This window comes from Mustela erminea, chromosome 7 (assembly GCF_009829155.1).
Source record: "Mustela erminea isolate mMusErm1 chromosome 7, mMusErm1.Pri, whole genome shotgun sequence".
NCBI classification, from domain to species: Eukaryota; Metazoa; Chordata; class Mammalia; order Carnivora; family Mustelidae; genus Mustela; species Mustela erminea.
This window is the reverse complement of record NC_045620.1, coordinates 25,918,334-25,934,151: the sequence shown is the minus strand read 5'-3', so window position 1 is coordinate 25,934,151 and position 15,818 is coordinate 25,918,334. Positions and strand designations below refer to the sequence as shown.

The 15,818-nt window shown below is 47.7% G+C and overlaps 1 protein-coding gene across 3 annotated transcripts in view; it reads left to right on the top strand.

The window, feature by feature from the left end:
• Positions 1-15,818, top strand: part of TM9SF4 (transmembrane 9 superfamily member 4) — a 50,377-nt gene that overhangs the window by 16,967 nt on the left and 17,592 nt on the right. For 2 of the 3 annotated variants that reach the window (XM_032351019.1, XM_032351020.1), the window contains exons 2-8: positions 3,112-3,225; positions 7,692-7,791; positions 12,213-12,381; positions 12,482-12,611; positions 13,796-13,919; positions 15,181-15,299; positions 15,416-15,527. In XM_032351019.1, the coding sequence (XP_032206910.1) occupies positions 3,112-3,225; positions 7,692-7,791; positions 12,213-12,381; positions 12,482-12,611; positions 13,796-13,919; positions 15,181-15,299; positions 15,416-15,527 (868 nt within the window). Of the gene's footprint in view, positions 1-3,111; positions 3,226-7,691; positions 7,792-12,212; positions 12,382-12,481; positions 12,612-13,795; positions 13,920-15,180; positions 15,300-15,415; positions 15,528-15,818 lie in introns of those variants that run through there. The other variant, XM_032351021.1, reaches the window with a different exon arrangement.

Sequence of the window (15,818 nt, the reverse complement as noted above, 5' to 3'; positions counted from 1 at the left end):
AACTTCTTAAATCTGAGGATTAAAAAAAGATCATTCTCAAGGGGATACAGCAAAGATTAAGAACCAAAGTAGGGGCACCTGGCTGGCTTAGTCAGTGTAACATGTGACTCTTGATCTCAGGGTCATGAATTCCAGCCCCACATTAGGCATAGAGTTTAGTATACAAACAAGCCATAGCAATCATCTTATGTGAGTGTCTGGTTTTATATATTTTTTTAATATGAAAATTTTTATTTTTGTAAATATAAATTTATATGTATGTGTTTCTTTTTTATATTTATATAAAAATGGGGGATTTTGATAGAGTGCAAATTCCTCCCCCAAAAGTGTTCTAATTACCCCTCTAGCCATCCAGGAATATCAAAACCATGACATTTTAATATCTAAATCTGACAGTGTCGTCGTGATACAATCATTAATTCTAAACTGAACTTCTGAATTGCTTTTGGTTGACAGCTTCCATTATTCAAAGATTTTTGTAGCACATTAAGGAGATAACCTTTGCCATTTTTCATCTGTTGATTCTTCCTTTAAGATCATTTGATCTCTGGTTTGTTGATCACATCTTTGTGTGAGAATTATCTATTTTCTGCATCATTTTTCAAAAATTCAGAATTGCGTTGTTGTTGTGTTTTCATTTTTTAAAAAACAAACGTATGGCAGTTAACGCCGGTACTGCGGGATTTGTTTTACTTGCATTTTAGTTAACTGGAATTTATGTACAAAGAGGACAAGGCTTATTTCTCTCGCTCCAAGCAGTCATATTCATATTTCTGAAGACTGACCAGGGAGGCCTAGCACAGGGTTCCAAGGAGGGAGGGCCAGAATCTTCTGACAACAGGTCAGTTGGAGGAAATTTTCTGATTGAGGAGATCAGATGCTGCAGCCAGCCCATAGTCAGCAGGCTTTCCATCTCAGAAAGAATAAATTCTGTTTGTTGTTGTTGTATTCAGGGAAAACCCATACTACTACTAAGCCCTTCCCTTTGTGAATATGTAAAATACCTCTGGAGGGATTTTAAGGGAACTGGTGATAGCAGTTGTCTATGGGGAACCCAAGTGGGAGGAAGATTTCTTTTTCACGGTATACCCATTTGTACTGTGTTTGAATTATTTACTGTGTGTGTGCTGCTTTTCCAGAACGTTTTTAGGCTAGTTATTTTTTTTTTTTTAAAGCCTTGCCTGCTCGTAGTTATGTAAGATGTTAACGTTTGAGGAAACTGGGTGGAGAGTCTATGGGAATTCTCACAATATTTTTGCAGCTCTTCTGCAAATCTAAATTAATTTTAGATTTTATTTATTTATTTGACAGAGAGACCACAAGTAGGCAGAGAGGCAGGCAGAGAGAGAGAGAGGGAAGCAGGCTCCCTGCCAAGCAGAGAGCCTGATGTAGGACTCGATCCCAGGACCCCGAGATCATGACCCGAGCCGAATGCAGCAGCTTAACCCACTGAGCCACCCAGGCACCCCTAAATTAATTTTAAAATTAAAGGTTTTTTGGCGGGGGGCTCCTGGCTAGTTCAGTCAGTTAAGGGTCTGCCTTGGGCTCATGTTCCCAGGGTCCTGGGATTGAGGCCTGCATGGGGCTCCGTGCTCAGCAGGAGCCTGCTTCTCCCTCTGCCTCTCCCCTGCTTGTGCTTGTTCTCTCTCTCAAAAATAAATAAAGTCTTAAAAAAAAAAAAAAAAAAGACTTTGACCAAGCTATGTATCTACAAAAAGTGCACCAAACTCAGAACCTTATACTGTTAAAGCCAACTTGTGCTTCTGGTAAAAATGCAGATGAGTTTACATACAAGCCCCCTGAGTGATTCTGATTCCATGAGTTCCAGAAAGAATCATCGGAGAGAGAGAGTGTGTGTGTGTGTGGCAGTAACTTGAAGGATGGAGGGGATGTGAGGGCGAGGTGGTTGGAAGGCTGTGGCCAGTGTCCAGTGGGCAGAAACAAGGGTCTGAAATGCTGTAACATTCCGGGGGTGAAGAGAGAATGGAGATGCAGGAGCACTAGTGAGTCTGGGATCTGGGTGCCTGGATAAGAGTTCTTGTTCACACCAGGTACGGAGAGAGAATCGGGAAGCTCTTCTGGTTCCTTGAGGGGGAGAAGCATGTTGCTAATGAAGGGAAAGAGAGGTTTTGATGGAGTACATTTCTTGAGGCCAGTAATTGGTCTGGTCTTATCTTGAATTCCCAGGTGACTAAGCTGAATGCAGTTCATTTACTGAGTGCCTGCTGGGTGCCAAGCCCTGGGGACACACAGTCCCTGCTCCCACAGAGATCACACTTGAGTAGAGGGCGACGGACTGCACAAGTAAACAAATGCATATTGTACATGATAAGATGATGTACATGCACATTGTGCATGTATGTAGGGAGGTCCATGAAAAAAAATACAGTATAAGAGTGGAGAATGGAGAATGGGAGCCCCGAGGGCATTATTTTAAGTCGGATTGGCAGTGAAGGCTTCCCTGAGGACCTGATATTTCAGAGAGACCTGAATGAAATAAGGAATGAGATTAGCCACGCAGGGATCTATAGGAAGGGCATTCTGGCAGAGGGAAGAGTAAAGGTGATGGCCCAGAGGGGTTGAGAAGGACTTGCTGACAAGAGACAACAAGAAGGTCAGTGTAGCTGGGGCTGAGTGAGGAGGAGAGTGGCAGATGATGAGGTCAGTACAATCCAGAGAAGGCTTGTAGGAAAATATATTGGTCACATAGGAGCTTCCTAACGTCTTGCTATATAGAGAAAAGGGAATTGGTGGGACATTATGGAGCTTTGTTTCCTACTAACTATACTGGAGAGTGAGCCAGTGTGAAAGTGAGCCAGTGTGTAAAGGTGAAAAGAACATTGATCTGGAAGTGGAGAGCTGTGGCTACCCTGAATTACAGTCTTCCCTTTTGTCCCCATGTTAATTACTTCACTCATTTTGTGACTCGTTTCTGGAAGCGCAGAATCAGTGCCTTGCAGGACTCTTGGGGGCGTTTGGAAGACAGCACTCACAGAGCGGAGATGAGACTGGGTCAGTTAAAGCAGGTGTGAAGGTCCTGTGACTTGATCTGCCCCCAGAAAGATGTTTACTTTCCCCCATTCCAACTACGACCTCTCTTCTTCCAAGCAGGACTGGTTGCCGTGGTCCCTGCTGCTTTTCTCTCTCACGTGTGATACACGTGCCTTCTACGTCCCTGGGGTTGCTCCAATCAACTTCCACCAGAACGACCCTGTAGAAATCAAGGTAGGTGCTGCGCCAGACTGTTGGAGCCTCTGTGCTGGGCATCGTGGCTGGAGGACCCTGGTGAGATGGTCCTGTCCTTCCCATGCTTGCAGAGAACAAAAGCCAGGGCCAGCCACCGTGGCAAAACGCGGGTTTGCTGCCTGGTTCCTGGCTGGATGGGGAGTGCCTGCGGGAGCCCACAGTTCAGGAGCTCTGCCCCTTCATCTCTCTCTTCTCCTCTGCGACTTTGCCTGATTGAGTGTGTTCTCGCTCTGTGTCCCTCTCTTTCTCTTCAGCTCTGGCTCTGGTTCTGGTGCTTTTCCATGTCTGTGTTTTTCACTCTCACCCTCACGTGTGTCTCTGTTTCTAGGTCTGTGTGTCTGTCTGTCTGTCTCTCTCAGCCTGCCTTCCTGTTTCCTCCTCTCCATCCTCCTCTCTGTTCCCAGCTTCTCTCCACATGACTCAGATCGTCTGCGCATACACAGCCTGTTAGGGCCTCTGTGTTTTCACTTGCAGTTTCTGCCACCAGCTGGGCTCTCTAGTTTGGGTTTTCCCAACTGCGTCCTCCCTCGCGAAGTGGTGGTATATGAGATGATTTTAAGAGATGAGATGACAAATACATTTTATCTTAATACCTGTTTTCTTTTAATGTGTATTAAGAAAAATAGCTGCTACTTCAGCTCGTGTTTTTATGGCTGCTGTTGGTTTTCCATTTTTAATGGTGATACAGTATTAGCTCCTTAAATAAATGTATTTCCCTAAAAATGAGTCGGAGCCAAATACATAGTAGAATCAATGGTAAGTAGATGAGGCACACTGGTGCGTGAACAAGTCTAGAGAGAAACCATCCAACCAGGAGCCTTTGCTTCTCAAGCTCGATGCCCACTGTGGGTCAATCAACGAGCAAAGGTGGGGAAGGAGTCACTTAAAAAATGGTTGATCGGGGCAGTGGGCAGGCTGGCACCTTGATTAATGGCTCTTTAACAGTGTGTTGGTGGCCTTCTCAGAGCCCCAAGCAGGGATAGGGGTTGGTGGTGGATTTTCTTGGATCTGGTTTCCCAGGGCGCAAACTCTAAAGTGGGGATCCGGTGCAGTTTGGCTGGGTAGGCTCTGAGGGTCGCCACTTGGGAGGGTGGGAGGGAAGCAGGACTGAGCAGAGGGAGACACAGAGCCATGGTACAACAGATGCCCATGGAAAGCTCTGGAACTGGAATGGCCGGCCCTTTGGATTTGTTCCAAATTGAAACAAGAGGACTGGTTCTCTGGATCCCTCCATGAACCAGTCACTGGATATAGATTACCACAAGGGGCAGGGCATAAATTTATACAAGGGCTCTCGGCCAAAAGGACGCTCCTCTGTCATCACCCAAGTATAACCACTTTTAATACTTCAGTATTTTTCTGTGTTTTTTTCTCCCCTGTGCAGTGTTTTTAGGGTAGGACACTTGGCATCCTCTCACCTCTCTAAACCCCCAACTACTTGACTACCACACTGTTCCCCCCTTGGCAAAGTAATGTGTAGTTGAAATTTTTAAGTAGTCCTTCAGACCCTTAGGGATTGTGTAAAAACGGCTAACAGAACTTACAAGGTTATGAAAATAAATTCTGCTCCTTAAATAAACATACATTTCTTGCCTCATTACTGTGTTGAACCACGTCTTTACTGGTCTGTGCAAAAGCAAAGCAATAAGATTGTGTGAACATCGAGTTTATCTTCCCCTGGGCATCACAGTGTTCAAAAGGAGAAGTAGAAGACGGTCACAAAGACCAGCCAGAGGAGGTGCCATCACGTACATGCCCCTGTGTTTGCTGCCACATTTTAGGTATTAGCAAAATGACAAAATTGCTACATGTTATGCTTATTTGGGGCATCACATACGAGCAACTTGTGATTATCTGGAGGGAATTAACCAGTGAAGAGGAAAAATATGTAAATAATATATTTGCTTAAAGGAAAAAATGAAAACTGCTAGGAATCAAGTTCTAGAAGAGCTGGGATCTTCTCTGTCCCAATCATTGCTGTGTTACCAGCTCCTAGTATGCAGCCTGGCAGGTTGGATAAGTATGTCTGAGGAGTGGCCATTAAAAAGCATCTGCATTTAGGGGTGCCTGGGTGGCTCTGATGGTTGAGTATCCAACTCTTGAGTTCGGCTGAGATAATGATCTCGGGGTTGTGGGATCAAGCCCTGTGTCAGGCTCTACACTCAGTGTGGAGTCTGCCTCAGATTCTTTCTCCCTCTCCCTCTGCCCCTCCCCCTGCTCATTCTAAATAAATACATACATACATACATAAAACATAAATAAAATCTTTTTTTAAAAGTTCATTTAGAACTAAGCAGTAATTAATGAGTAAATGCAACATTACATGTGTTTCATTATTGTGAGCATATCTCTTCCTCCCAAATCAGACTTGTAACCTTCAGGAAAAGTAATTAAAGTAACATTTATTGAGGGTTATTTACATACCAGACATTATGTGTGACTTAACTCAGATGCCCCCCAAGAACCCTCTGAAGCAGATACTATATATTTTACTGATAATGGAAATCAAGGCCCAGGGAAGTAAACCACCTTGTCCGAGGTGATGTGGTGAGGCTTAGTCTTTAACTGCTCCAGCTCTGACCTACTGCAGTACCCTTCCTCACAGTGCTTCTGCCAAAAGCCCCCCTATCCAGAGCAAAGCTTGTGGCACAGGGAGGAGAGGGTGGCACTGGCTTCGGGGCGTGCCAGGCTGGGGGTCTGAGAGGGGACACTTTGGGTCGAGGGGTGGGAAGGGTGAGGGAACATAAAGTTAGGACTCGGTCTCTCTGTAACGTGGATTTTTTTTTTTTTTTTTATCCAGAACGAGAGAATGTAAGAAACAAAATAACGGGCTGTTACAATAGACACTAACTTTTTGGCCATTTTGGCTCAAGCAGTTTATGAAATGCTTAATAGTAGTCCTCAGTCTCTTCATTCAACATCTAAAAACCTCTGAAACTCAGTTTTCTAAGCTTTCATTGACAAGACTTGGCCTGAAGTGTTTGACTTTATTTATTCCACTTATAATGAATATTTTTGCATTTCTTTGCACGGTCATTAAATATGGGGTACTGTCCAAGACGCAGCTGGGGGGTGTTGTCCGTACTGCCTTTTAAAAACCAAAAAATATTCCTAGTTTCCAAAATAATGAGTTTTAAATAAGGATTGTGGACCTGGATTCTAAAAAGTATTTAAACTTTTTTAGATGGTGCATAGGAGTGGTTGGTAGTTTCTAAATAGCAAAGATAATTTTATTTGCATGTGGATCAGAATTTACTTTTTGTAACATTTTGATTAGTTCTGTTTATCTGTGGTTTGGCGCTGCCTATGATTGTCACCGTTTCCAGAGCTGTATTCTCTGTGCACGCATCACTTCCTAAATATTCTCCTTCTTGGTCTTCTTAAACCTTGTTTTTTAAAGATTTATTTATTTATTTATTTATTTGACAGAGAAAGAAATCACAAGTAGGGAGAGAGGCAGGCAGAGAAAGATGAGGAAGCAGGCTCCCTGCTGAGCAGAGAGCCCGATGTGGGCCTCAGTCCCAGGACCCTGAGACCATGACCTGAGCTGGAGTCAGAGGCTTGACCCACTGAGCCACCCAGGCGCCCTTAAACCTTGTTTTTAATGATGCATAATATTCATTGAATGAGCCTATTACGGTTTATTTCCCAGTTTCAGATCGTGAGAGCTTATACTTGTTTTCCCATTTTTCCTCACTTCAGTCATTCAGCAAACATTTAATGAACACCTCTGTGTGCCTGGCTCTGTAGGTCCTTATCCTCACAAAGCCTAACTCTTAAATTCTAGTGGAAGAGACTTGTTTTTTTGTTTTTTTTGTTTTTAAAGCAACAGGTAAACAAAATAATCATGTTTTATCAGACATGTTATCTAGGAAACTGTGCATGTTGGCATAGAGCAAATGGGGGGATTCCCTTAGATGAGCTGGTTAGGGAGCGCTTCCAGGTGAGGGACCCTAAGCCGGGACCTGAATGTATGAAGGAGCCAGACGGGCCTGGAGTCAGGCAGGAAGGAGCAGTGGGCACAGCGCCTGAGCCAGGAAGAGCTGGACAGGCTCGAGAAACCGCAGACAGGAGAGCACTGTGGTTATGAGTAAGGAGTGAACCTCTTTGTTCCTAAAGTTTACCCTCATTTGGAGTTATTTCCTAGGAAAGACGCCCAGAAGTGAAATTATAGGGTCAAGGTACCGTATCAGACTTTCGGAATGTATTGAATTTGGTTCTGATTTTAAACAAAACTATAATGTAGTCTAAAACTAAATGAAACATGAAATAATTCAGAATCGTAGACTGTATAGTATCTAGTGTACTACAGCTGTGATCTGCTGCTTTCAGTTTGCTAATAATATTACCAAGTGTACCAATGATATGTGGGTACCGGGGAGGATTAATGAAACAGCCATCTGGGTTTCCGGGTTGATGAACAACACCCTCTCTTCTCCCACTAGGCTGTGAAGCTCACCAGCTCTCGAACCCAGCTACCTTATGAATACTACTCGCTGCCCTTCTGCCAACCCAACAAAATCACCTACAAGGCAGAGAATCTGGGTAAGTTCTCCTCTGACTGTGTCAGCCTGTCCCAAACGGGAAGCCACATCCTTACGTGGCGATGGTAGCAGTTAACCCTGACATTCCTGTGTGCCGCACGCCGTTCTACGTTGTTTACATACAGAGCAGCTTATTCAAGCCTCAGAACAGTTCTGGGGTGGCAGATGCTGTGTTTATGCCCGTTTTACAGGTTCAGTGACTTGCCTGTGGTTATATTTTTAATTAACAGCCAAGCTGGGCTTAGAGACTACGTAGTCAGACTTCAGAGTTTCAGTCCTTGGCTGCTCTCAGACCAGCCCTCCCTTGATTGCTAGATAATTCCCTTGTCTTTCGTGGCTTCTGCAACCTACTCTGCTTTTAATTAAAAGAGTGAGTGGTTACCTCTGGCCCTAAAAGAAGCAGAGGCATCACTGTAGTTCTTGCTAAGTGTGCAAGACTTGCTTCAAAAAATGTGCGAGGCACCCAGCACAGTGTCTGGAATGTATGTTCCATAAATAGTCATCTTATTCCAATTCAATAATTCTCCATTTGCTAGAATTGCAGGCTTAAAGCAAAAGACATTTGGAAGCCTCTCTTCCCAATACGATTCTTAGTACTTACCCATATCGGTATTGAGTCCTGGAGATAAAAATGTGGGTAGATGCTGTCCCTGACCTCAAGAAGCTTAGGAGACTTTCCTCTTACAGCTTAGGAAGGAAAAAGGAGAGAATTGGTTCTTGAGCAGGCCTCTGAAAGGTCTGCCTTCCCTGTCCGAGCTACCCCTGGCTCACTGTTTCCAGAGTCCCCAGCTGGTAAGTGTATCTACGATCAGGTATTGGGTGTCCCAGACCAGCTGGAGGCAGGCCTTGTAGTCAGCTTAGCCAAAAACAGGCAGCACCTCCCATCCCTTCGTCTTGCCTCCTACTGTTGTCTTGGGGCCTGGACTGACTTCCACTGATTGTCTGGGCTGTGCCCCCAACCTGTCACTTACCCTTCTTTTCCCTTTCCACACCATATTGTGCTCTGGCCACCTTGTCTCTGCCTGAGAAACTTGACTTGTTTTGTCCTCTTGGTCAAAGGACCCTCAGAACATGCCCATGAGCTGGTGTGGACGCGTTGCCAGCCTGTGCTCAACAGTTGGGCACCCCTCCGTGTGACACTGGGTGACCTTAACTCCTCTGAGGCGCTGCTGCATCCTCCATGAAGCTGGGGAATGTTCTGCCTCACTGAAATGGAAACTTTTACGTACAAAAGTTACTCTGCTACACTACATCTCAGTCTGTCTTTGTGGAGTGCCTGCCTCCATGGCCTGTGGGTTCTTAGAGTCGAGAGATCACGCCTTATATTCCTCTCTCTCTCCCACTTCTAGCCCGGTGTCTGACACAGTAGGATTCAGTCAATGTTAGTGTCCTGCCCAAATGGAGGAGAAAATTCCTTGGTTACATACCTGTTAGATGGCAAGCCTTGTACTCTCTGTTCTCATCATCACCACCATTATTTACAGGGCTCTCATGAGCAGGGCGCTGTTCTAGGCACTTCTGTGCTTTAACTTCGTTAATACTCACAACAGCTCTATGAAATAGCTCCTCTTACTATCCCCTTAACATAGGTAGGGGAAGTGAGGCGAAAAGAGGTACAGTTCCTCGCCCCAGTCACTCACAAGTATGATTGCTCCCGTTTCATAGTAGAGGGAAGGGCAGCTATGAGGGTTTAAAAGTCTTGCTCCACAGATCACATGGCCAGTAAGGGGAGAAATTGATATATTAACATATTACTCAGGTGTTTTTTAACTCTAAAGACAGAATTCTTTCTGTTGTCCAGATTGCCTTCTCCAGAAAGTTTCATTTGGGCTGTGTGAGGGCTGTGCTTGTGGTGATCGCGCTGATGGAGATCCGTGCTGGGGTGTGTGTGGGAGTGTCTGGGGGCAGATGTCCTGGGCCACAGCCTCCAACTCACTTAGAGGGTCCACGTTCCTACCTTGATGCTCCTTTAGCCTGGCCAGTGATCTGCTCCAGCTGTAAAAAGTTAAAAGGAACATTTGCATATTAGAGATGAGCCGTTCCAGACTAGCCTGTCTTCTCTCTTGGTGTTAATTTAATTTCTAAATATCAAGATGTGATCTGCTTACTTGGTCTCCAGCCTTGTTCCTCTCTGTGTATTTTCTTCCTTTCCTCAAGTGAGCTCCGTGTAGACTAAAAAGAAATGGGCAGTAGGGCTAGGTGTGGAGGAAGGAGTCCAAGAGCGCAGTGCTACAACAGTCTCCTTCTCTGATCACGGGCAAGTCTCGGTCCCTGTCTGCTTCTAGGTTGTCTTCTGTGAAATGAAGACGGTGACCTGAATCATTTCCCCAGCAGATTATGCAGATAATTCTTACTGGCGTCCTTGCTCTCCACTGGCCAGTCCGTTCCTGGGTTCTCTAGGCTCAGCTTCTATAATGGGGGAAGGGGAGCCCCTCCTCTCCCTGTGCCTCTCCTAAGTGCCCTGTCCACACTCACCAGGGCAGCTACCATGCACAGGGGTGCGGCTTGCGCCCTGCCACTACCGTTCATACACCAGCAACTCACAGCTTTCATCCACAGCCCTGACCTGTCATGGGAGCCCGAAATTTGGGTATCTAATTGCCTACTTGACATATCCAAACTGAAGAAAGGCCTTCGTCTAAATTTGCTCCTCTTTCTGTTTTCCCAGCTAGCACCCTGTTGTAGAAACCTCAGTCTCCTGCCACTTCTCACTTGTCCTTTGTATCCGTCAGCACCTTCGATTCCCCTGCTCAGTAGCTTCTGAATCCGCATGCTTGCTTCCACACTCAGCACCGCCCCATCCAGCCACCGTCCTCACTCACATGCATGACTGACTGGCATCGCCTCAGCCAGTCCCTTGCATCTTCTGTGTTTTCTTCTCAAAATAGCCAAAATGATTTTTCTGTCATCTGAATAAGGTCATGTCTTCCTCCATCCCTGTTAGAAACCCCTCAGGGTCTTTTGGGTAAAGATCAAACTTCCAGCACGGCCCACAGGCCCTGAGGTCTGACTCTAGCTCGTCTTTTAGGCTCTCCTTAAGTCACCTGCCCTCTTTGCTTTCTGTGCTGTGACCACACAGGCCTCTCCGCCTCAGTACATGCCTTCCACCCCCCAGGAGCTTTTACACGTACTGTTCCTTCTGTCTAGAATGTTGTTCTTCTGTCTCTACGTAGTCAGTGCCCCTCTTCCTTTAGAGCTCACTTCAAACATCATTTCCTCAGGGAAGCTTTCCTAGACCTGCTCCCCATGTCTAGAGCAAGTTCCTCTTGTTACGTCATGACTTTACCAAGTCTGTCTTCCCACTACACCGTAAGCTCCGTGAGTATGTGTGTTTAACATCGCATCTTCAGGGCCGAGCCCATAAGCAGTACCAGGTGGATGCTGGGGATGAGTGAAAGAATGACAAAATGAATGAAAAAATGACTGACCGAGCAGATAGGGCCATATCCAGGCAGGTCCCTGCTGCTAAGCCCGTGTTGGACTCCTTGTATGTGCAGGCGCTCGTCCTGCCTGTTGGCGGCGGTCCGTCTTCAGCTTTCCCCAGTTTCACATCATCTCAGTACAACCGTTGGAACAGCTCAGAATGGAAGTGCCATTGGCCGTGGGCAGCCCTGAGCTTCCCTGCACCTGGTGCCTGAGGCAGTAGGCTTGCAGCAAGTGTGCAGTACCCCATCTCCCTCCCTGGCCGAACTGGGATCTGAAGACACAGAAATGAGTGGGAAATACTGTCTGCCCTTAAAAGAGCTCCCAGTCAGGGGTGGCGGATGCTTAATATGGCAGCGCCCAGTGCAAAGTCATATCAGCAGCGTGTGAAAAGGTGCAGGAGTGACGCTGAAAATAAAGAAGGCATTTGTTGCCAGCCTGCTGTGTGCCTCAGACTTGCTTTCTCACTGGAACCCTGTGAGATGATTACTGTTATTATCCCCATTTTGCAGATAGGGGAATTGAGGCTCATTGAGGTTATATAACTTACCAAGACCAAGACAGTAAGTGTTAGAGCCAGGGCTCGGTAGCCGGTCCAGTCCTCACTATTGTATGACGCTGCCTCTACACAGAGGGAAATCAGGGAAGAGAGGGACAGGCTAGGCCCCGAGGAGGTCAGGAAGGGCTTCCCGGAGGAGGGAACAGAATCGGAGCTCGAAGGGTGAGGAGGAGCTTCCCAGGAACATGGGCAAGAAGGGGCACCTGAGGCTCAGAGGTGTTTTTGATGTGCCCTGGAGAGTCTGGTGGAGGTATCAGAGCGGGAGTGGGGAGGCCAGGTGGGAGGCGGAGGGGCTGGCTCTCTCCAGGTAGGGTAGAACACCGAGTGCCAGGCTGGGGAACTGTCAAAGGCCCTGTGAGTCAGCAGTGTCTCCTCGGCTCTGGTGACCTCAGCAAGCTCAGGGCTGAAGCTCTGAGATCCATGTGTCTCTCTTACGGCAGGAGAGGTGCTGAGAGGGGACCGGATTGTCAACACCCCTTTCCAGGTGCTAATGAACAGCGAAAAGAAGTGTGAGGTTCTGTGCAGCCAATCCAGCAAGCCAGTGACCCTGACCGTGGAGCAGAGCCGGCTTGTGGCCGAGCGGATCACGGAAGACTACTATGTCCACCTGTAAGTTGTCCTGCGTTCCCTGCCGGCCCCGACTTGGGGTGGGGTGGGCACGGATGGGAGAGGCAGTCCAGGGGGACTGAGCGGGGCCTTGGGTTTCCAGCATCGCCGACAACCTGCCTGTGGCCACCCGGCTGGAGCTCTACTCCAACCGCGATGGTGATGACAAGAAGAAGGAAAAAGATGTGCAGTTTGAACACGGCTACCGACTCGGCTTCACAGACGTCAATAAGGTAGAGTGTCTCAGTGTGCGTGAAGGGCTGGGGGCATTTCATCTGGTAAGTCACGAGCCCTTGGGGCCATAGGGAAGGGGGACATATTTAGCTCTAGGTTTATAACAAAAGGTGGGATGGCCAAGGCAGGTTTCTCCTGGTGCCCTTGGGCATGGGCTGTGAAAGTCGGTGCTTTGGACAAAGCTCTGGCAGATGCTACACAGGAAATGGAAGGCACAGCCCCTCAAAAAGTCAGATTCCATATTTATAAGATTAAAACAAAAAACAGACGGAATTGGAACAGTATGTAGGAGAGCTGGGTAGGATAGTGGTCAAGAGCATGCTTTTACAGAGCTGGCTCCTTGGCTGTTGGATTCCACCTCCCTCACTTACTATTTGTTGAGAGACCTTGAGCCTATCTGTTTCCTCTCTGAGCCTTTGATTCCTCATCTGTAAAAGGCATCCAGTGTCCACAGCTGCCCCTTAGGGTAGTTACGCAGAGTAAAGGAGATGATTGGTGTGTGTACTATTTTATGGCACAGCCTCTGAGAAATATGCTAATAATGGCAATGATAATAACAGTGATTCTCCTGTCTTTCTAATTTTCTAAACTGAACTTCAACCTTCTATGAAGGGAGTAAAGGACAAAACCATTTCTTTTGAGGCGTAGCTCCTGACCTCAGTGGGCTTCCGATCCCAATTCAGAAGAGAACTGACTATGTGGGACCCTGCATCTTAAGTCCCAGTTGCCATCCCTGATGGTGCTAGTGCTGTGACGATCAATGCCAGCAGAGCTCAGAAGAGCTCGGTGTACATTCAGGTTGTCACAGAGGAGGTGGGTCTTAAAAAACAGGGAGGCTTGATTTGAGTGGAGTCGGCGTTCTAGCCAGAGTGAATGCTGGGAGCAGAGCTGCAGTGTGGGAACTGTTCACGGGGCAGGAAAGGGATGGGGAAACCAGGTGAACTTGATGTCTGGAAACATGATAGAAGGATGTGAACCCCAGGCCCAAGGGATCCAGACTCTTACCTAGTTAGCCCCAGGGACCCCTGGACGGTTTCTGAGTGGGGAATGCTGTGAGAGCAGTGTTTTTGGCAGGTTGAAACAGCTGGGCCTGCTGGACCCAGGGGAGGGACCTGATATTGGGATGATTTTTCTGGTTGTTTCTGGACCACTAGGTATTTTCTTCTCTCCACTGCTGTTTTAGATTTACCTGCACAATCACCTCTCGTTCATCCTTTACTACCACCGGGAGGACCTGGAAGAGGATCAGGAGCACACGTACCGCGTCGTCCGCTTCGAGGTGATTCCCCAGAGCATCAGGCTGGAGGGTGAGTGGGGAGGTATGACCAGAGGGGCCGGGCTGGATGGGCCTGGGCTTCCATACCCAGGGTCTTCTCACACTTGATTCTCAGATGGCTGATAGGCCACAGTGTGGCACATGGGCCCAGCCAAGGTAGAGTCACTACATTCCCATGAGAGAAGGCTGAGCAGGGGGAGAGCTGACACCTGTTGTGTCCTGGCCTGGCACCTTCCCTGTTTACCCCCCTCACTACCCCTGGAAGTGTGTGGTGGTTATAGATGGGGAACCCGAGACTCAGAGAGATTGGTGACTTGGCCAAGAACAAACAGCGGCTAGGACTTGGCTGGGCCTCTCAGGAGAGCCAGCTAGCTTCCCCTAGGTTGAAGAACAAGGGGCAGTGATGCAGACAGAGTAGTCAGACAGCTGGTTTCTGTGCTGTTCTTCCTCTCTGTAAGTGATTGCAGAGACGAGAATTGGTCCAGGGTCAAGAGTTGTGTTGGAGTCTGAGAGCCCAGCCCCATAAACCCAATAGGGGCTGGCCTGGCTTCTCACCTCTCATCCCTGGCTCACCCCTGGGCTGTGATAGTGGTGGTAGGTTTCTGGCTTTTTTTTTTTTTTTTTTTTTTTAAGCTGTGGAACCTAGTTTTCTAAACAAAATCGTCCCCAACAATCTCATGTAAGGCATAGATCCTGTGCTTTCAGAGTGCTATCCTGCTTCTGGGGAGCGCTGTGAGCACAGCTTTATGTTTATTGCATGATATTCTTGATGTCATCTCTTCCCTCAGCCATTTCCTCAAGTTTAGAGGCTCTTTCTCCTTTTCTCACCATTTTCTCCCCAGCAGAGTGCTGGGCAGAGAGGTGCTTATTACATGGTGGTTGGTTGAGTGGATGGACAGATAATGGATCAACGGAGGAGTAAATGAAGACAGAAGTGTCTGAGTGATTGAATTACTGGTGTGCTGGGACTCTGGGGACCTGGCGAATGAGTAAATGTGATAGCAGGAGTCGGTGGTGTTTTTCCTGTTCCGTGGGGCTGATTGAGTGAATACATGAACGCTTGAATTGAGTAAAGAGAGATCACGTGAGGGACTCAGACACCCTCTTCCACACCCGGCAGCCCGAGAGGCTCTTAGGAAGGTCAGGGCTCTGGGGAGGAAGTTTACAGCTCTGTTGCCTCCCCTCAGACCCTGGGTCGCAGCAGCAGGCAGCCTCTGAGGGCACCCCCCAGAACAGCCCCAGGCAGTGGCCCTGGTCCCCACAGGAACAGACTGAGTCTCTGTCTCTCGCAGACATCAAGGCAGATGAGAAGAGTTCATGCACCCTGCCTGAGGGTACCAGCTCCTCGCCCCAAGAAATCGACCCCAGCAAGGAGAACCAGCTGTACTTCACCTACTCTGTACACTGGGAGGTGAGAAGGGGCTGGAGCCCGTGGCAGGGGAGGAGGGTTCTGGTCTGGGCAGAAGGTATCTAGCAAGAGGTCTGACTCTAAGCGCTGCTTTTCCACTCTCTCTCCCTCCCCTCCAGGAAAGCGACATCAAATGGGCCTCTCGCTGGGATACTTACCTGACCATGAGTGACGTGCAGATCCACTGGTTTTCTATCATTAACTCTGTTGTGGTGGTCTTCTTCCTGTCAGGTGAGACATCTGCGGATGGGAGGTAGAGAGGACAAGGGGGTGAGGGATAAAGGTCTGAGGTGTATCCCATGACTAAAGGGGGACTTCTAGGGTGTTCTCGGGCCAAGTGTAGGTCAAAAACAAACATCAGGGCTCGGTGCTAGGCATCAGGTATGCAGAGGGGAACAAGGTTCAGTCTCCTTTCTGCAGAGTTCCCTCGGGGAAGAGAGGTACACCTCTCCATGCACACCTTCACTGAGTCATTGGACGAGATTTCATTGTTGCCCATGCTGGGGATGTTGTATTGAGCTA